This window comes from Branchiostoma lanceolatum, chromosome 13, assembly GCF_035083965.1.
Source record: "Branchiostoma lanceolatum isolate klBraLanc5 chromosome 13, klBraLanc5.hap2, whole genome shotgun sequence".
Taxonomy (NCBI): domain Eukaryota; kingdom Metazoa; phylum Chordata; class Leptocardii; order Amphioxiformes; family Branchiostomatidae; genus Branchiostoma; species Branchiostoma lanceolatum.
The window spans coordinates 5,870,960-5,884,687 of NC_089734.1; the positions used below are offsets into that span (position 1 = coordinate 5,870,960).

The window sequence follows — 13,728 nt, forward strand, 5'->3', positions numbered from 1 at the left end:
ACTCCTGCAAACAACAAGTGATTTGAACAATCCAGTGCGCTCCATCCTCAAAATCAAATTAGCCAGCTTAATAATCAATACAATTACCTATCTCTACTCTAAAGACAGGAAAAACCTTAGAAAAACATCTTCTTTGTAGAAAGTGATGTTTCAAACGACCTCTTAAGACTGAAAATATACCAATATGATTTTATTCAAATCCAAACAAAAAGACTTTTTATGTACAGAATAATATACACAATACAATATTGGTGGGTATTCTTGGTTAAATAACTATCTAAAGATACATTGATGCTTTGCTCGTGAGGTCTGCAGAAGATAATATGTATAATATATGTCATCTCTCTTTGTGCATAGTGAACAGATATTTCTTTGGAGGTAACGTTATTACATATATCCTTTTTAAGGCAATATGGTGGCATTGCAAGGTAAATGTCACTTTAAGGCAAGATAGGGATTGTGAATGCAAAATAATAACTCTATAAATCCATACAAAATTGTCCAGCAAAAGAAAATCCATCATATCCACACAATGAACAGACAACCCAACTTCCCAATAACTCACCAACACCACCTATCGTCTCCACGTAGAACTGCACCTCAATGAAACCATCAAAGAGGAATGTATAACTAAAAAGCACAAAATATTGGCAACAACCATTTAGTTGGCAATATTGTCTGAGGCCTAACAACGTTTTCTTTTTATCATAACGCATAATAAGACACTGGCAAGATATTCTAGGGTTGACATGCTTGCAACTGTTGCATAGTAGAAATAGTTCAAGTAAACTCTGAGCAAAATTATGGCTTTGGACATTTATCTTAATTTTTTCGTAGTATACGTAAAGGCACACAAGAATGTCTTTGACTATGATCTTCTTAGCATTTTGGGGCATATGAAAATATGCATTTCAACGTAAAAATACAACTATTGTTGCATGTAAAGAGAAAATGTTTCATTTCTATTTCAGCTGGTCTTTAAGACGGCAAGGAGTTTGTTAAGCCCTGATAAAGGCACCTGAAAATAGTCGGAACATCAGTGAGGAAATCAGCTGTGGTGTGTTCAAAGAATTATACTTGTCAATAACTTACCAACCTAGTGAAGCTACATATATTAGAACTCTAATAATAGACTTTATGAATCCTTATACAAATACTTTCAAAACTACATAAAACTATAGTATTACCTACACATTTAGGTATAAGCTCTGGCTGCTAAACTGATAAACATTCAATTTATCAAGTGATGACATTTGAATAAAACTTTACACCTCTTACAGTGAGAAGAACTTCTGTGTTTAAGTAACCAAAACATGTATTTGATACATTTGACATACAGTTGTACATGTTCCCATATAGTAATGGTTCACATGAACCTTTCCGTTTTAATTGTTGCCATTAGAACAAAAAGATCACCATTTAAGTTTCTCACCAATGTAACATACCGGTAACATTTTTATCAAAGTACTGCATATTGCATACAATATGTGAAATATTTACTGTTTTATGTGTACAGTTTTTGCGGTGAGATCTTACTGCAAAACCATTACACAAACATGTGCATGGTTATTACTTATTTCATTGCTTTACTATGGCCGTTTCAACTGCGAATTTAAAAGTGTCTCCTTAACCATCCTATCAAACTTAAATCTGTGAATATAAAACAACTAACAGTATATTCAACCAAACTCTTCTTTTTTGTTAGTACTCAGCTGTTATTCATTACATCAACATTCTGGTGATGCATGCTGGGAGTATGACCATCAGGAGGTTAGAGGTCATGGTCACAGCTGATCCAACATTCCCTGCTTCTGAAATATAATAGAAAAAAAAAAGATAATTTAAGAAAGAAGAACGCTGCAACGTTTTACGGTTTTACCCAATTGCAAACAACGTAGTATGGTGGCGTTTAATGGCCAAGGGGCTAGGCGTAAGCAGATGGAAGATTGCGAGACCACAGGTTTGATTTCTGGCGTTCCTGGCTAGACATGTGTCCCACGAATTTCATCACCTCACCCAGGTGTAAAAATGAATACCTGACTTTGGTTGGGGAGGTTAAAGGCGGTGGAAGGAGAGGAATGGGCTCTGCCTTCCAATACCAGGCCCTAGACACAGTGGATAACAACCGATGGCCACTACGGCCTCAGAAAGGCTATAGGACCTTTATCCTTACCATTACTTTATTCCTGGGCACAAATCCCAAGCTGGTCACGATTGCGCCCTTGGAAAAGGACATAAAGTGGAGTCTCATGTTTGAGGAGAGCCACACCTTGAGCACTTTAAAGAACCCACCACACTTATCAAGAGTAGGGGTCCATCCCGGTGTTTATAACCTTACAATCCAATGGCAATTAGCGACATATTGAGGTCACAAGAGTGCTGAAAGGCTGCCATTACAAACCCTTGGAATAGAGCACAGCCAATTGTAAGTTCCTTACAATTCAACCCATAGCTGCGAAGAGAGAGTTGTTGGCCTACCCAATACTAAAGATGGAAAAGAACCTGGTACACTCATTAGAGTAGGGTTCCATCCCAGTGTGAGTGGATCAATCCAATCAGTCTGGTCTTACACAGCTTGTATGGTCTTATACAGCTTGCACTTGCTGTACAAAACTGGTGTGTTATGCGAAACAAACAAAGGAAAAGTAACATTTACAGATGAATGTTCTGAATCCAAATATGGTTTCTTGTAACTTTCTTCTGATGTACATTTATGTACGTAATTACTCAATCATAATTAAAACGTCTTCCATGAATTTGCATGTTGTACATTTATATCATTTTGGATAATAGAAAATTGTGTGTTACCACATTCATTACCTTTTGTTGTCTGGATTGGCATAGTAGACACCACAGGTGACTCAACTGAAGCAAAAGAAAATATACAGAATGTGTGTTAAAATTCCTGAAGTCATACTATATGTATCAGCACAAAAAGTGCTTAAATGTGTACATTTTAGCAAGGAGAAAAATGTTCTCAAATTATCTAGATGATATATATATCAATATATACAGATAGGCTTTGTTTCAGTCAAAAGGCATTTCAAACACTTGCTTATATCTGTGCAATCTATCTGTTTTACATATTCAAACCACCACAATTTTCAAAACTAATATAGTTTTATCCTACAAGATAACAATTACTCAAGCAGTTGGATATATTTTAAGACAGTCAGACATTTCATTTTTTTCTCTTCGACAGTACTTTCATAACTACGAAAGCCCAGAATGACAAAAGTTGCAGCCTCCACAGAGGTATTCACAGACCTCCGCACAGGCTGTGTGCTCACAGACCTTCGCACAGGCTGCAACTTTTGTCTTTCTGGGCTTTCGTACATAGTGACCTCCCCACCATACCTGCACAGAAGGCGTACAAGCTGAAGTAGCTCGTGCCTCGGGTACACCACGTGTTTGTCGCTGTTGCCACCCCGCATGCACTTCCATCTTGTTGCCATCCTGGCATGTACGCAAAGACGTTGTCCATCACTTCACAGCCAGCAGGGCCACTCCCACCGCAAATCGCCTCCGAAACAAGTCTCTGGGTTTGCCTGCAAGTGGAGTTTGCGTCTCCGATGCTGACGCAGTCGCTGTTCCAATATGGCGTCTCGGCGCACGCGTCACGGTTGATGTAACAGGGTAGACTCAAGCCGACGCTATCGCAGGCACTCTTCACGTTAGTGTTGGTCATTGGGCCGGACGCCTGGACTTTGTAGAACGTCCAACCACTAACAGTCCCCAACAGGACTCTTTCAACTAAAGAAAAATTGATACAATAAAAATATTTTTTCCGATTTCAACTTCTCCAACTACTTGTGTATCAACATTTTCTGATCAAATCTGCACCAAAAGTCACAATGAATAGTTTCAATAATATACAATATAAGACATTAATCACCAATAATCATAAGTGGTGAAAAGTGTCTTGTATGAATTTGTTTTTTTATCTAACAAATCTTAAGTGGATTTCACATTTTCTTTGCAATTCTGATATGCATGGGAGTCTTGTATTTCTTAATGAAACAGCATTTAAGGTTTATTTTCAGCAATCCTTACTGGCTGGTTCTGTTGTGGGTTGTTTGGTTGTATCTTGTTGTCTGGTTGTACGTCTGGGGGTTGTCCTCGCTGGGGTTGTAGCCTGCTGTGTGGTTGCTGAAGCTGGTACAAAAAAATTTTCATATCAAACAATATTCTTACAAATAGTACAATCATACAGTAGTACATTCATATGTCATATTCTTTGTGAAAAAGGTCTTGTTTTAGAAACTATTCATACATATGATAGTGTTTAAAGTTGCAAAAAAAAAGCAAGGATGGGTTCCAAGACTGATTTTCAATGTCTAAAAATTGAAATTTTTTTTCCCTAAGTGTTAAGCTTACCTGCAGTAGTTTCTGTTAGCTGTGTAGACTTGAGACCTGTCCAGTAAACTGTCTTCTGTTCTGCAACTGTAGCTCTGGAAATGACAATGATCTATAATGTATACTTTTGGTCAAAAGAGGAATGTCCTCATAGTCAAATGGTAGCAGCCTCAACTCTATGATTGTATACAAATTTCATATGGTTAGAACATACATACAGCTTTCAAAATGCTTAAACTAGGACACTGCAGCATTGAAATGCATCCCTGAAATTTAAGTCTGGAGGTCTATATATAAGTATGCAGCAATTTTTAGTTTGTTACGCATGACAGGTAAACACATAACAATAGTTTTGTACAGTAGGTACAAGCTGCGTGAGACCAGACTGTAAGGTTTGATCCGCTTACACAGAGATGGACCTCAACTTCTTTTTGATAAGTGTGGTGGGTTCTTTAATGTGTGCTTCCCCCCAAAAAGTCAACAACAAAATCAAAGCCTACACATTGACTCACACAAACTCGACCGTGCCATGTCCTGCTTCAGATGGGGGTGTCCAGGTCAGACTCAGGTCCCGTTTCACAGCCTGACTGTTGTGCGTGGCTGAATTCGCGCCTCTTGCCACGGTGTTCGGACAGTCATTGGTTCTCACAGTGCTTGGAGGATTGGTGAAGAAGCCGATTGTAGTGCTTGTTCCGACTTTACGAGCCTGGATAAGGAATCCCTGGAAGTCCGCTCCTGTAATTTGGACTGAAGGAAAGAAAAAAGGAATTCTTTAGACTCATCATCATCATCATGGGTTACCCCCATATAGGGCGTATTCACGTGACGTCATCACCCCTGCCCTCCGTGGGCGGACATGTTGGTGCTCACCCTGCAGTGAAGTTTTTTCGGTGTCCGACGGTCTCTAAATTTCCAAGGAATGCGAAGTCGTCTGATCGCTGTTTTATTATATGCAAAGAGTCTCCAGCCTCACATCCTTTTCGCTACAAAAATCCAATTTCACCTACTGGAAATGACCCATTATCGACGAGCGAGGAAATGTTTTCCCCAGCAGCCTACAAACATGGCCGCTAAACTGTTTACAGAGTACGCATAAAATCAGTTCACAGCATACAAGTGTTCCAAGGCCTGCAACCACGTAGTACAGTGTCTTGAGTGTCGTGAAAAATTTTGTTGACGTTGAAAGACCCCCCCAGTTTACGAACGTATCTCAAGCAACGACTACACGGTGCCGCCACTGTGTTACACAACGGGCCTGTAATTTGCTTTTCGACCAGATACAAACTTTAAACAAAGGTTTCCATACACTCACGTTGATTCTCAAACTTCAACTATTTAGATCCGCTGTTCGTATGTCAGAAATCCACTTTTGTTTCAGTCGTTAGTCCCTTCGTATGTTCCCTCACCTACATGAGAAACGCCAAACCAATCTTACTGTTACCCGATCAGTGTGTGCTTTATCAGTCCCAATCCAACATCTGACCACGAGGCAAAACACCATGATTGTGAGACAAAACGTTTCGAAGGGAAATTGTGAATGGCGTAGAAAACATCTGCCATTTATACGGAGAGTTCCATAGGGCTCCACTATCAAGTGAGCACCAACATGGCCGCCAGTGCTCGTTGCTAGGGGGAGGGTCACGTGACTGAATACGCCCTATATAGCCCCGTAGGGGGGAGTTGAGGTCCCTGGCTGAGGCAGGCAGGCCCCCAGCCTGGTACCGTAAGACTCAACGGTGGGAGCCATCACAACCGTGCCAGGCAGCATTCCACTGAGGAATGGTATGGGGGAAATAGCTCTGAATCAGCACCATATTTCTTACACCAATAATTTCATTAAAAAAACTTTTCTATGTACACTACTCAGAGTATCAAATACTAGTAGATAAAAAAAACATTTCTTTAGTATGATATTACAGCTTACTTTTGAAGATAAATAGTTTTTCTTTGACACCTGAAAATGAAAGTATTATCTGAATGTAGTCTTCGCAAAAAACTATATAAGTAACGTTACTATGCATTTCTAGGATAACATTTTGTGACATATCGCCATGTTAAAGCGAACAGTTAATATTTTGGGTGGATACATAAAAACGATAGGCGGACTTAGGCCCTAAAATACTTGTGTCACTGCGTTCACGTTGTCATATCAAGTATTTAGGACTGCGATATATTTGAATAGTTCTGATTTTTCATGACTCACCTGTTACACCTTGCCCAGGTACATACTGTGTCGGCGCTACGAGGCTGTAGGGGTTCGGACTGGTCTGTGCGGTGGTGCCGTAATGTCCCGGCATCAGCGATATACAGGCGTCCAACGGAGCCCCATTCCCGTACCCCTCACCGCCCCCCACCCCCCATAACAACAACACTAACCACGGAACATACCACATGCTAAAGCACTTGCGGAAGGAATGACTACGTTCTCGTAGGGTCTGGACACTCGCTAGACTCATGTCATGTCACTGGGTATAAAAATAGCGACTGAAACGGCGAGGAAACGTCCATATCCGCACCATTTCCGAGGAATATCCCGGCCAAAACAAACTATGTAACTTTACATAACGTCAGGTGACCAACCAGATCATTCGACTGGTAAAAAGGGAGGAAACTTTTAAAGATAAAAACTCGTTTGTTTTATATTTCACAGCATTAAGACAATAAACTAAATAATTTTCTTAGTTTATTAATTCAAAATTCCTAATATGTATATTACTTTAATTGCTTTTCAAAATCTGTTAAAACTAAAAACTTTAGTTACCTCCCCATTACACGAAGTGTATGATTCTGGAACGTTTCAACATTTGTGTAACCACGCCCTCCAGCGACTACCACACCTGACTGCACCTGAAGTTTGCCACCTTGTCTAAACGACCACACCCATTTCCAGAACAGGTAAAGGAAATGTCCTAGACACGAGTGGGCTGTTCATTTGGTAATATTGGCTTTGACTAAAAGAGTTTTAAAGATATCTTTGATTTATATATTGATTTAACGTTATACAAGGCTGTTGAAATGTCCGTATCCTTACTCTCTACAAACTGCGAACCCTGAACTAGATAAAAAGGATCATTGCTGTCAACCCCAGATATAAATTGATACGGCCCACCTCACGTAAGCTATTTTATTACTGTCCTCGGGGACTGTATTCACTTGCCAAAGAAAGTAGTACTAACAATTGGTACTATTGTAAACTATGAAAAACTGCTTTGGATGATCATGACGTTGCGAAACTTGAGTTGAATCGAAGTGTTATGTTTCCATGCCATTTCAACTTTGACGGGTTTAAAATGTCACTGCGGATGGATATGGAAGAGAACGAGTTGATCGTCCGTGGAATTTCCCGCCAGCGCAGCTGTGAACATCGCGGGGGAAGCTTCTGTGATCTTCTGTGGAGAGATGGCGGCTCTTTCTTCGTCTTCGACTGGATGGCGTGGGGTCAACAACCTTGTCAGCTATTTCGTTAAAGTTGTGGTATGGCTAGCGTTTTGTATCTCTACTTTTACCTAGGATTACATTATTACTTTCGCGTGGGTCTCAGTTGCTTGCTTTTATCAAGAGTTCAGCTCGATTGAGTTTGCCCCCCACCCCCATTTACCGTCATAGGAATTACTTTCGTCAAGAAGGCTATGTTTCCGGTTGGGTGTCTTAGTGAACAGCATAACTCCAGACGTCGTGGATGAATCTTTATGATGTTTGGAGTATCGGTAGGGGTTGGTATAAACACATATAATGTCCTTGGTATAAAACGGAAGAAATGATTAGATTTTTGGCCCCTGTCGGCTTTTTTAATACGGTACAGCAGTGGAACTTCCAGTTTTGATATCGTTAGAAACTCGTTATAAGCCAGTTCACGGTTGCTACTACGCATGTGCAGTGCCAAAGGTGAAGGCCCCCGAGACGTAAACTAAACCCGTCGGGGCGTTTTTATGCAAATCGAGACAATGTCGAGACGAGCACTGTTTACAAGCCGGGGGCCTTCACCTTTGACACCGCACATGCGTGAACTAGCTTATAACTGTAATCCAACATGGTGTAGATGACGTCAAAGGAAAAGCCTGTATTGGTGCGTCAGCAAATACTATATATAATGATAAGGTAAAAAAAAGTCCACACAGTACGCAAGCTCCAAAGTACCTTCATATGCATGTAATTGCTTTAAGTTGATCTTTACAAATATCGTTCCCAACAATATCAAGATATTTAAAAGCACTATATTTGCGTCTTAATCGCTTACATGTTCGTTGAATTAGATATTATTTTTGTATACATCACATCTTATTTCTGAAATGACAATACTCATGTTTTTGGAAGTTGAATATAATTGCAGTTCGAATTTAAAAAATTGCTTTGCTTTGTATGCATCTGAAACATTCAAGTACGGTTACATACGTTTCACACTATACAATACAAAAGCTCACGATGACACTACCAAATCACCAATATATTGTGTATAAACAGTATTGTTGCCATTCAAAACTATATGATTTGATTGGCATACTTTGCCCTCAATGGAGTCTACAGCATTATACAAACTAATTATTTACGCTCTTTATTGTCCATTCATCACACGTACAAAAATGCCTTTTTCTGTTCGACTACAGTGATTTTGAGGAATGTCCCTATCAGATCAACTGGAAGTAGCCTCAGTTTACAGTAGCTTCTAGTTTCAACTAGTTGCTAACCGGGAGACTCAATTTAATTCAACTGAGAGTCAGGACATCTCAGTTGAGGCTGCACCAGTCTTTCAGAAGGGACGGAAAATTGGGGTCCCATGTTCGAGGAGGTGCCTCGAGCTTGAGGGGAAGAGCTAACAACCCCTCCCAGTGAAAATATACCCCCTGCTATAACTGCTAAAACAGCAAGGAAACTTGCTGCCCTATGTGCCACTAGGCACTACGTATACAAGGGCCTGACCAAACAAACGAACAAATGAACTAGGTCATTTGAAAAGGCTTATTAGCTTAGGCACTGGGAAAATAGTTGCAAATATGAATGAACAACAACTGTTATGATAATTATACATTCATGTACTCTGTCGACATTCATTTCATATTGCTATATAGCTAACATTTCAGCTATTTATCATATGCTCTTGGCTCGCAGAGCTATTTGTCCTTTTGAATTTCTTTTCTGTTTAGTAAAATTTGATAGTCTAATTGATGTTGCAGTTGATCACTTACGATATTTTCTGTCCATAGCTAATGCACTTCGAGACGTAGTTTTCGGAGAGATTTGTTTTTCTTCATTATGATGTAAACTGTTTTATTATCTTTCTGGTAATCTGCATTAACATACATGTTCTGACCACTGCAGCAGCAGAACAGAGTGGACTACTATACAAGTTCGCCCGACTAGAAAAATCCCCGAAATGAATTTCTAGCAGTCGTCATTGCTACGACTGTAATGTCACGGCAATTTGCCTTTACCATGTTCTACCTGTCTCAAATCTTGTAGATAAACACTCAAACTCCCTCAAAGTGCACAACTGTCTCCAAACATTTCCACTTTTGGCGTACGGTGGTCACATTCATCGTGCGATCGTCGTACGATCGACAGCATTCTTGAAATGGTCGTGCATGTGTCGTATAAAATTTAGCCGTCTTGTTTCGGAAAAGGCTGTCATAGATCCTGGTCGGCGGTTGGTTCTGCGTCAGCCCCCGACAACAAAATCAAATTGTACGACGACCTACGACGACTGTGACCGCACCGTTACGACCTGCTTCGGGTAGTATTTTGCTTGTTGAATTCACTGTTGTAGAAACTGGCTCAGAAGAACCGTTGAACATAACAGTAGCATGTTGACGGTTGTAGTCGGGTCTGAAGAGTCGCGCTGGTCGTCCACTTTTAATGTGATGACGACTTTTCTGTAGGAGGTTGGCGGCGACTCCAACGTATGTCTCATCATGTTACCTGTGAGAGAAATGGGTATACTTAGTAAAAGAAATGAACAAGGAATCGTTTGTAAAAAATTGACAGATCGCTTATCGAATTCATCCATAAGGAACGGATATTTTGTGCACTTTGTTGTCTTCTAAATAGTACTTTTTATATCGTTATATTACAGTTATGAAATGAATGGTCACCCAAATCCAATGTCGGTCACTGTACGGTCGCTTTGCGATATAGACTTCCGACAACCTTTGACCTATTGCTAACGTCACACGTGTACGTGTAAAAAGCCTCACGTGTCCAGAGGTCAGAGGTCAGAGAGCTGGGGAAGACTAAGCGTAACAGTCAAAAATTCCAGTGAGTCCATTCTTGAGTTGGATGGAGAACAATTTAATTCTTCATAACCTCTCTTGTTTTTTAGTGTGGAAAAGTATGAATGAATATATGATTCTTCATAACCTCTTTTCTTTTTATTAGTTTGAAACTGTGGCTGGATAGATGACTTGATCGTACCTTCGCTGGCCGGTCCCCAGGCGTACAGGAAGAACCAGGTGGCGTCCAGGTCCACGCTGTAGTTGTCGTTGTCCACCTTCCTGGGACGGGTGAACCGGCAGTAGATCCGGCCGTCTTTCACCATCGCGCCGTTACCAATGATAGGATTGTTGTCCTGAAATTCACACAAACAGGGTGAAAAACTGTATCTGATAAATGTCAAGCTGATTTGCATTTGTTGGGGTGTTATTTAGCTGAATTTATTAGATAGAAGAAGAAGAACTTTATTGCACGACAATTGTACATGGTACAAAGTATGGCAAGAATTCGTTAACATAATACAAAGTAGAGGTATAGAAAAAAAAACTTAAAACTTAACATCCTAGTCAATGATACAATACAATAAGGGCTAGCATACATTTTGATATAGCATCCTCATATAGGAAACAGATTATTACACTGGGTCAGCCAAGGCAGCTTTTGCTAGTAACGGCTGACCCACAAAACTACAGACGAACGTACAACTTGAATACAAACCTATAGGTACAATAAATGCAGTACTGTACAACGTCTTTTGGTCTTACATAATGAACGAATGAATTGTTTATTTGGCAAAATCACAAGAAGCTCACATTCAATTACCATACAATAGGCAGCCACGGACGAGCTGAATTGAGGCATGACTCACTGTGGTATTGGCATTAAAAACAGTACACTTTCCCATACCTGCAGTGCTGGGCGGTGGTGGTTGTTATAGTAATGGCGGTACACGACTCGTCTGCCCTTCCTGGCATTAACACACGCCAGGACGTCATCGCCGTTCTGTAAGATAACAAATATATCGTTCATCGTTATCAACTGTTAGTGCGTAAGCACCGGGAATAGGGGCAAGTGTTATTGGAGTGTTATTCAGCACTAGAGACAGGGACACCAGTCCTGTAAGCTTATGGGTGTGTCATTCAGGGACAGGGCATACCGAAGGCAACATTATGACGAATGTTCATGTTCCTTGCCGTTTATACACATTTGAATCACTATGATTATGCAGGTCTATTTGTTGGTACTCTATCAATGTTGATTTTCACTGAATCCGTGCGTATGATATGAAACGTTTGCACTAAAATCATTTGGAAAGAATGATGAAGATATTACCATCATTCTATCGGAAGAAAAGCCGACCGCCACCCATCCGTCTGTGTCTGCCGCCAGCTCAAAAATGGCATTATCCCCCTCTATCCGGTACGACATGGCGTAGGTACAGGTCTCCGCGGTGCAGTCTTTCTTGCCGTACCGAAAGCATCCTTTCACCGTCCCACACTCAGTCATGTTGATTGGCGAGAAATCTGGTGCTAGGGGAAAAAGCAGCAAAGAAACAAACATTAGGAACTCCTATTGTTGATTTAGAATATCGATGACAATGTGAAATACCTAGTATTTGGGACCGCATATGAAATTCTGCAGCAGCGACCTCTAGCTGCAGTGCGAAGTAGAACCAGTCATTATTGACCTCAGAGGAAGGTGACAGACGGTCAACACCAAAACATCTGCTCTTGTAAATGTTTAGTTGTGAATAAAGAACTTTGTAATTCTATCAATTCATTCATCAACCTGATTAAATCATTCTCTGGGTAGAAATACCTAGTTTTACTGCCACATGTTCTGGTGTCATCAAATATTACTGAATTCATCTACTCTTTTACGGTATGAAAAGAAAGAAGTTGTATCAAAGATTTCACCCTTGAGGTGTCGCCAAAACTCATGACAATTACATATGTTTTGGTGTCGTCAAATAAGTTTAACTACAATAGCTTCTTTAGCCATGTACAACACGAATAAAGGGTAGTTTTATGAAAGACACCACTCCTGAGTTGTCGCCAAAATTCTTTGATAATGACATACGTTGTAGCAGAACAGGCAACGTTTATTCACTAAAGTCAGTTCAAAGCTGAGCCGGATATGCGGCTCACACCACCATCCATATTGCGACTTCCTGCTGTCGCCCTGCCTTTCCGCGTAAGGAAGATTTACAGAGTCGCCGCTTTCTCAGGATTTCCAAATGTCAGGTTTGCTTTAAGAAGGTGTGAAGACAAACTCCCCTCGGAAGGCTTGGAAGTTGAACTATCAACATGGGATCAGAAAGAGAGGGAGGGGGGCAGATTGCTCAAAGGCGACCGCATGTTTAGTAAGATGTTAGTTACGCAGAGGGGATTTCCGAAGGCCCCTGTCGAATCCTAATAATGAAATACGTACAAACTTTCTACGACCCTTTAAAGAAGCCCAAGTGTCGTGCACTGATCGTTTCCGATTGATTGATGCACTTAAAGTATCTTAGGATTTTCGTGACAGGTTTCGGCCTCCAACAATATAGCATGCTTCAAATGTTTCCCCCCCTTTTCCCTCTAAGGACTCGGTTACGTACGTCATACGATCATCGTACGACCGCAAACTGAAGGTATTTTGTTAATACTCGTGCGTATGTCGTACGAAATTCAGCCGTCTTGTAACATAAAAGGCTGTCTGAGATCCGTATCGGTGGTTCGTTCTGTCAAAGCCGGCTTAGAAATTCTACGGTAATAGAAATTGAACAACAGCCTACGACAAATGTGACCTTGCCACAGGAGACGTTTTTCATAAAAATGAGAAACTGTTGTACCTAATTGTCTGACTTGTCTTGACTTCAGACTAGCCCAGTTCTTCTCTCCCACTTGTCTGACGTTAGCTCTAAAAAGAAACACAAGAAACATTTAAAAACTTGTCGTCCGTGCCTGTGGGATAGAGTGATCTCAAGCGTACTGAGAACTGACTGTAAGACAAACATAACCACCATGGGTCGAAATTAACAATAATGTGGTTCATCGTTTCAAATGCGCATGCGCGTTGTGATTAATATTTCAAAGGTAAAGGCCCTTGAGACATAAACAAAACACGTCTGGGCACGTATTAAGCATGGTCTGAACGAGAACTGTTTAGAGCTTAGGGGACAATTTG

At 40.6% G+C, this 13,728-nt stretch overlaps 2 protein-coding genes and 1 long non-coding RNA gene across 6 annotated transcripts in view; 1 reads left to right on the forward strand and 2 right to left on the reverse strand.

The window, feature by feature from the left end:
* Positions 1–175: 175 nt before the first annotated feature.
* Positions 176–6,933, reverse strand: LOC136446868 (putative ferric-chelate reductase 1). Of its 4 annotated transcripts, none has more exons than XR_010757658.1 (8): positions 6,560–6,933; positions 4,869–5,103; positions 4,378–4,451; positions 4,054–4,155; positions 3,358–3,753; positions 2,821–2,865; positions 2,503–2,613; positions 176–1,811 (listed from the first exon to the last, which is right to left on the reverse strand). XR_010757658.1 is itself a non-coding variant. In XM_066445508.1 (7 exons), exons 1-7 carry the CDS (start codon positions 6,810–6,812, stop codon positions 1,723–1,725), a joined length of 1,188 nt encoding a protein of 395 aa, XP_066301605.1. In that variant the 5' UTR covers positions 6,813–6,933; the 3' UTR covers positions 176–1,722. The 4 variants fall into 4 exon arrangements, 2 of the variants coding, with proteins under 2 accessions (XP_066301605.1, XP_066301603.1); XR_010757659.1 differs by having other exon boundaries at positions 2,479–2,613; XM_066445508.1 differs by lacking the exon at positions 2,503–2,613 and having other exon boundaries at positions 4,054–4,149.
* Positions 6,934–7,708: 775 nt separating this feature from the next.
* LOC136447853 (uncharacterized) lies at positions 7,709–10,974 on the forward strand. The gene is made up of 3 exons (XR_010757781.1): positions 7,709–7,830; positions 10,424–10,605; positions 10,726–10,974. It is a non-coding gene; the product is annotated as an uncharacterized lncRNA (long non-coding RNA).
* LOC136447852 (putative ferric-chelate reductase 1) overlaps positions 9,325–13,728 on the reverse strand; it is a 33,503-nt gene continuing 29,099 nt past the window's right edge. Inside the window, exons 5-9 of the mRNA XM_066446961.1 lie at positions 13,394–13,461; positions 11,893–12,089; positions 11,467–11,562; positions 10,762–10,915; positions 9,325–10,269 (exon numbers count right to left, since the gene is read on the reverse strand). Of these exons, the coding sequence (XP_066303058.1) occupies positions 10,106–10,269; positions 10,762–10,915; positions 11,467–11,562; positions 11,893–12,089; positions 13,394–13,461 (679 nt within the window). The 3' untranslated portion in view covers positions 9,325–10,105. The remainder of the gene's footprint in view (positions 10,270–10,761; positions 10,916–11,466; positions 11,563–11,892; positions 12,090–13,393; positions 13,462–13,728) is intronic.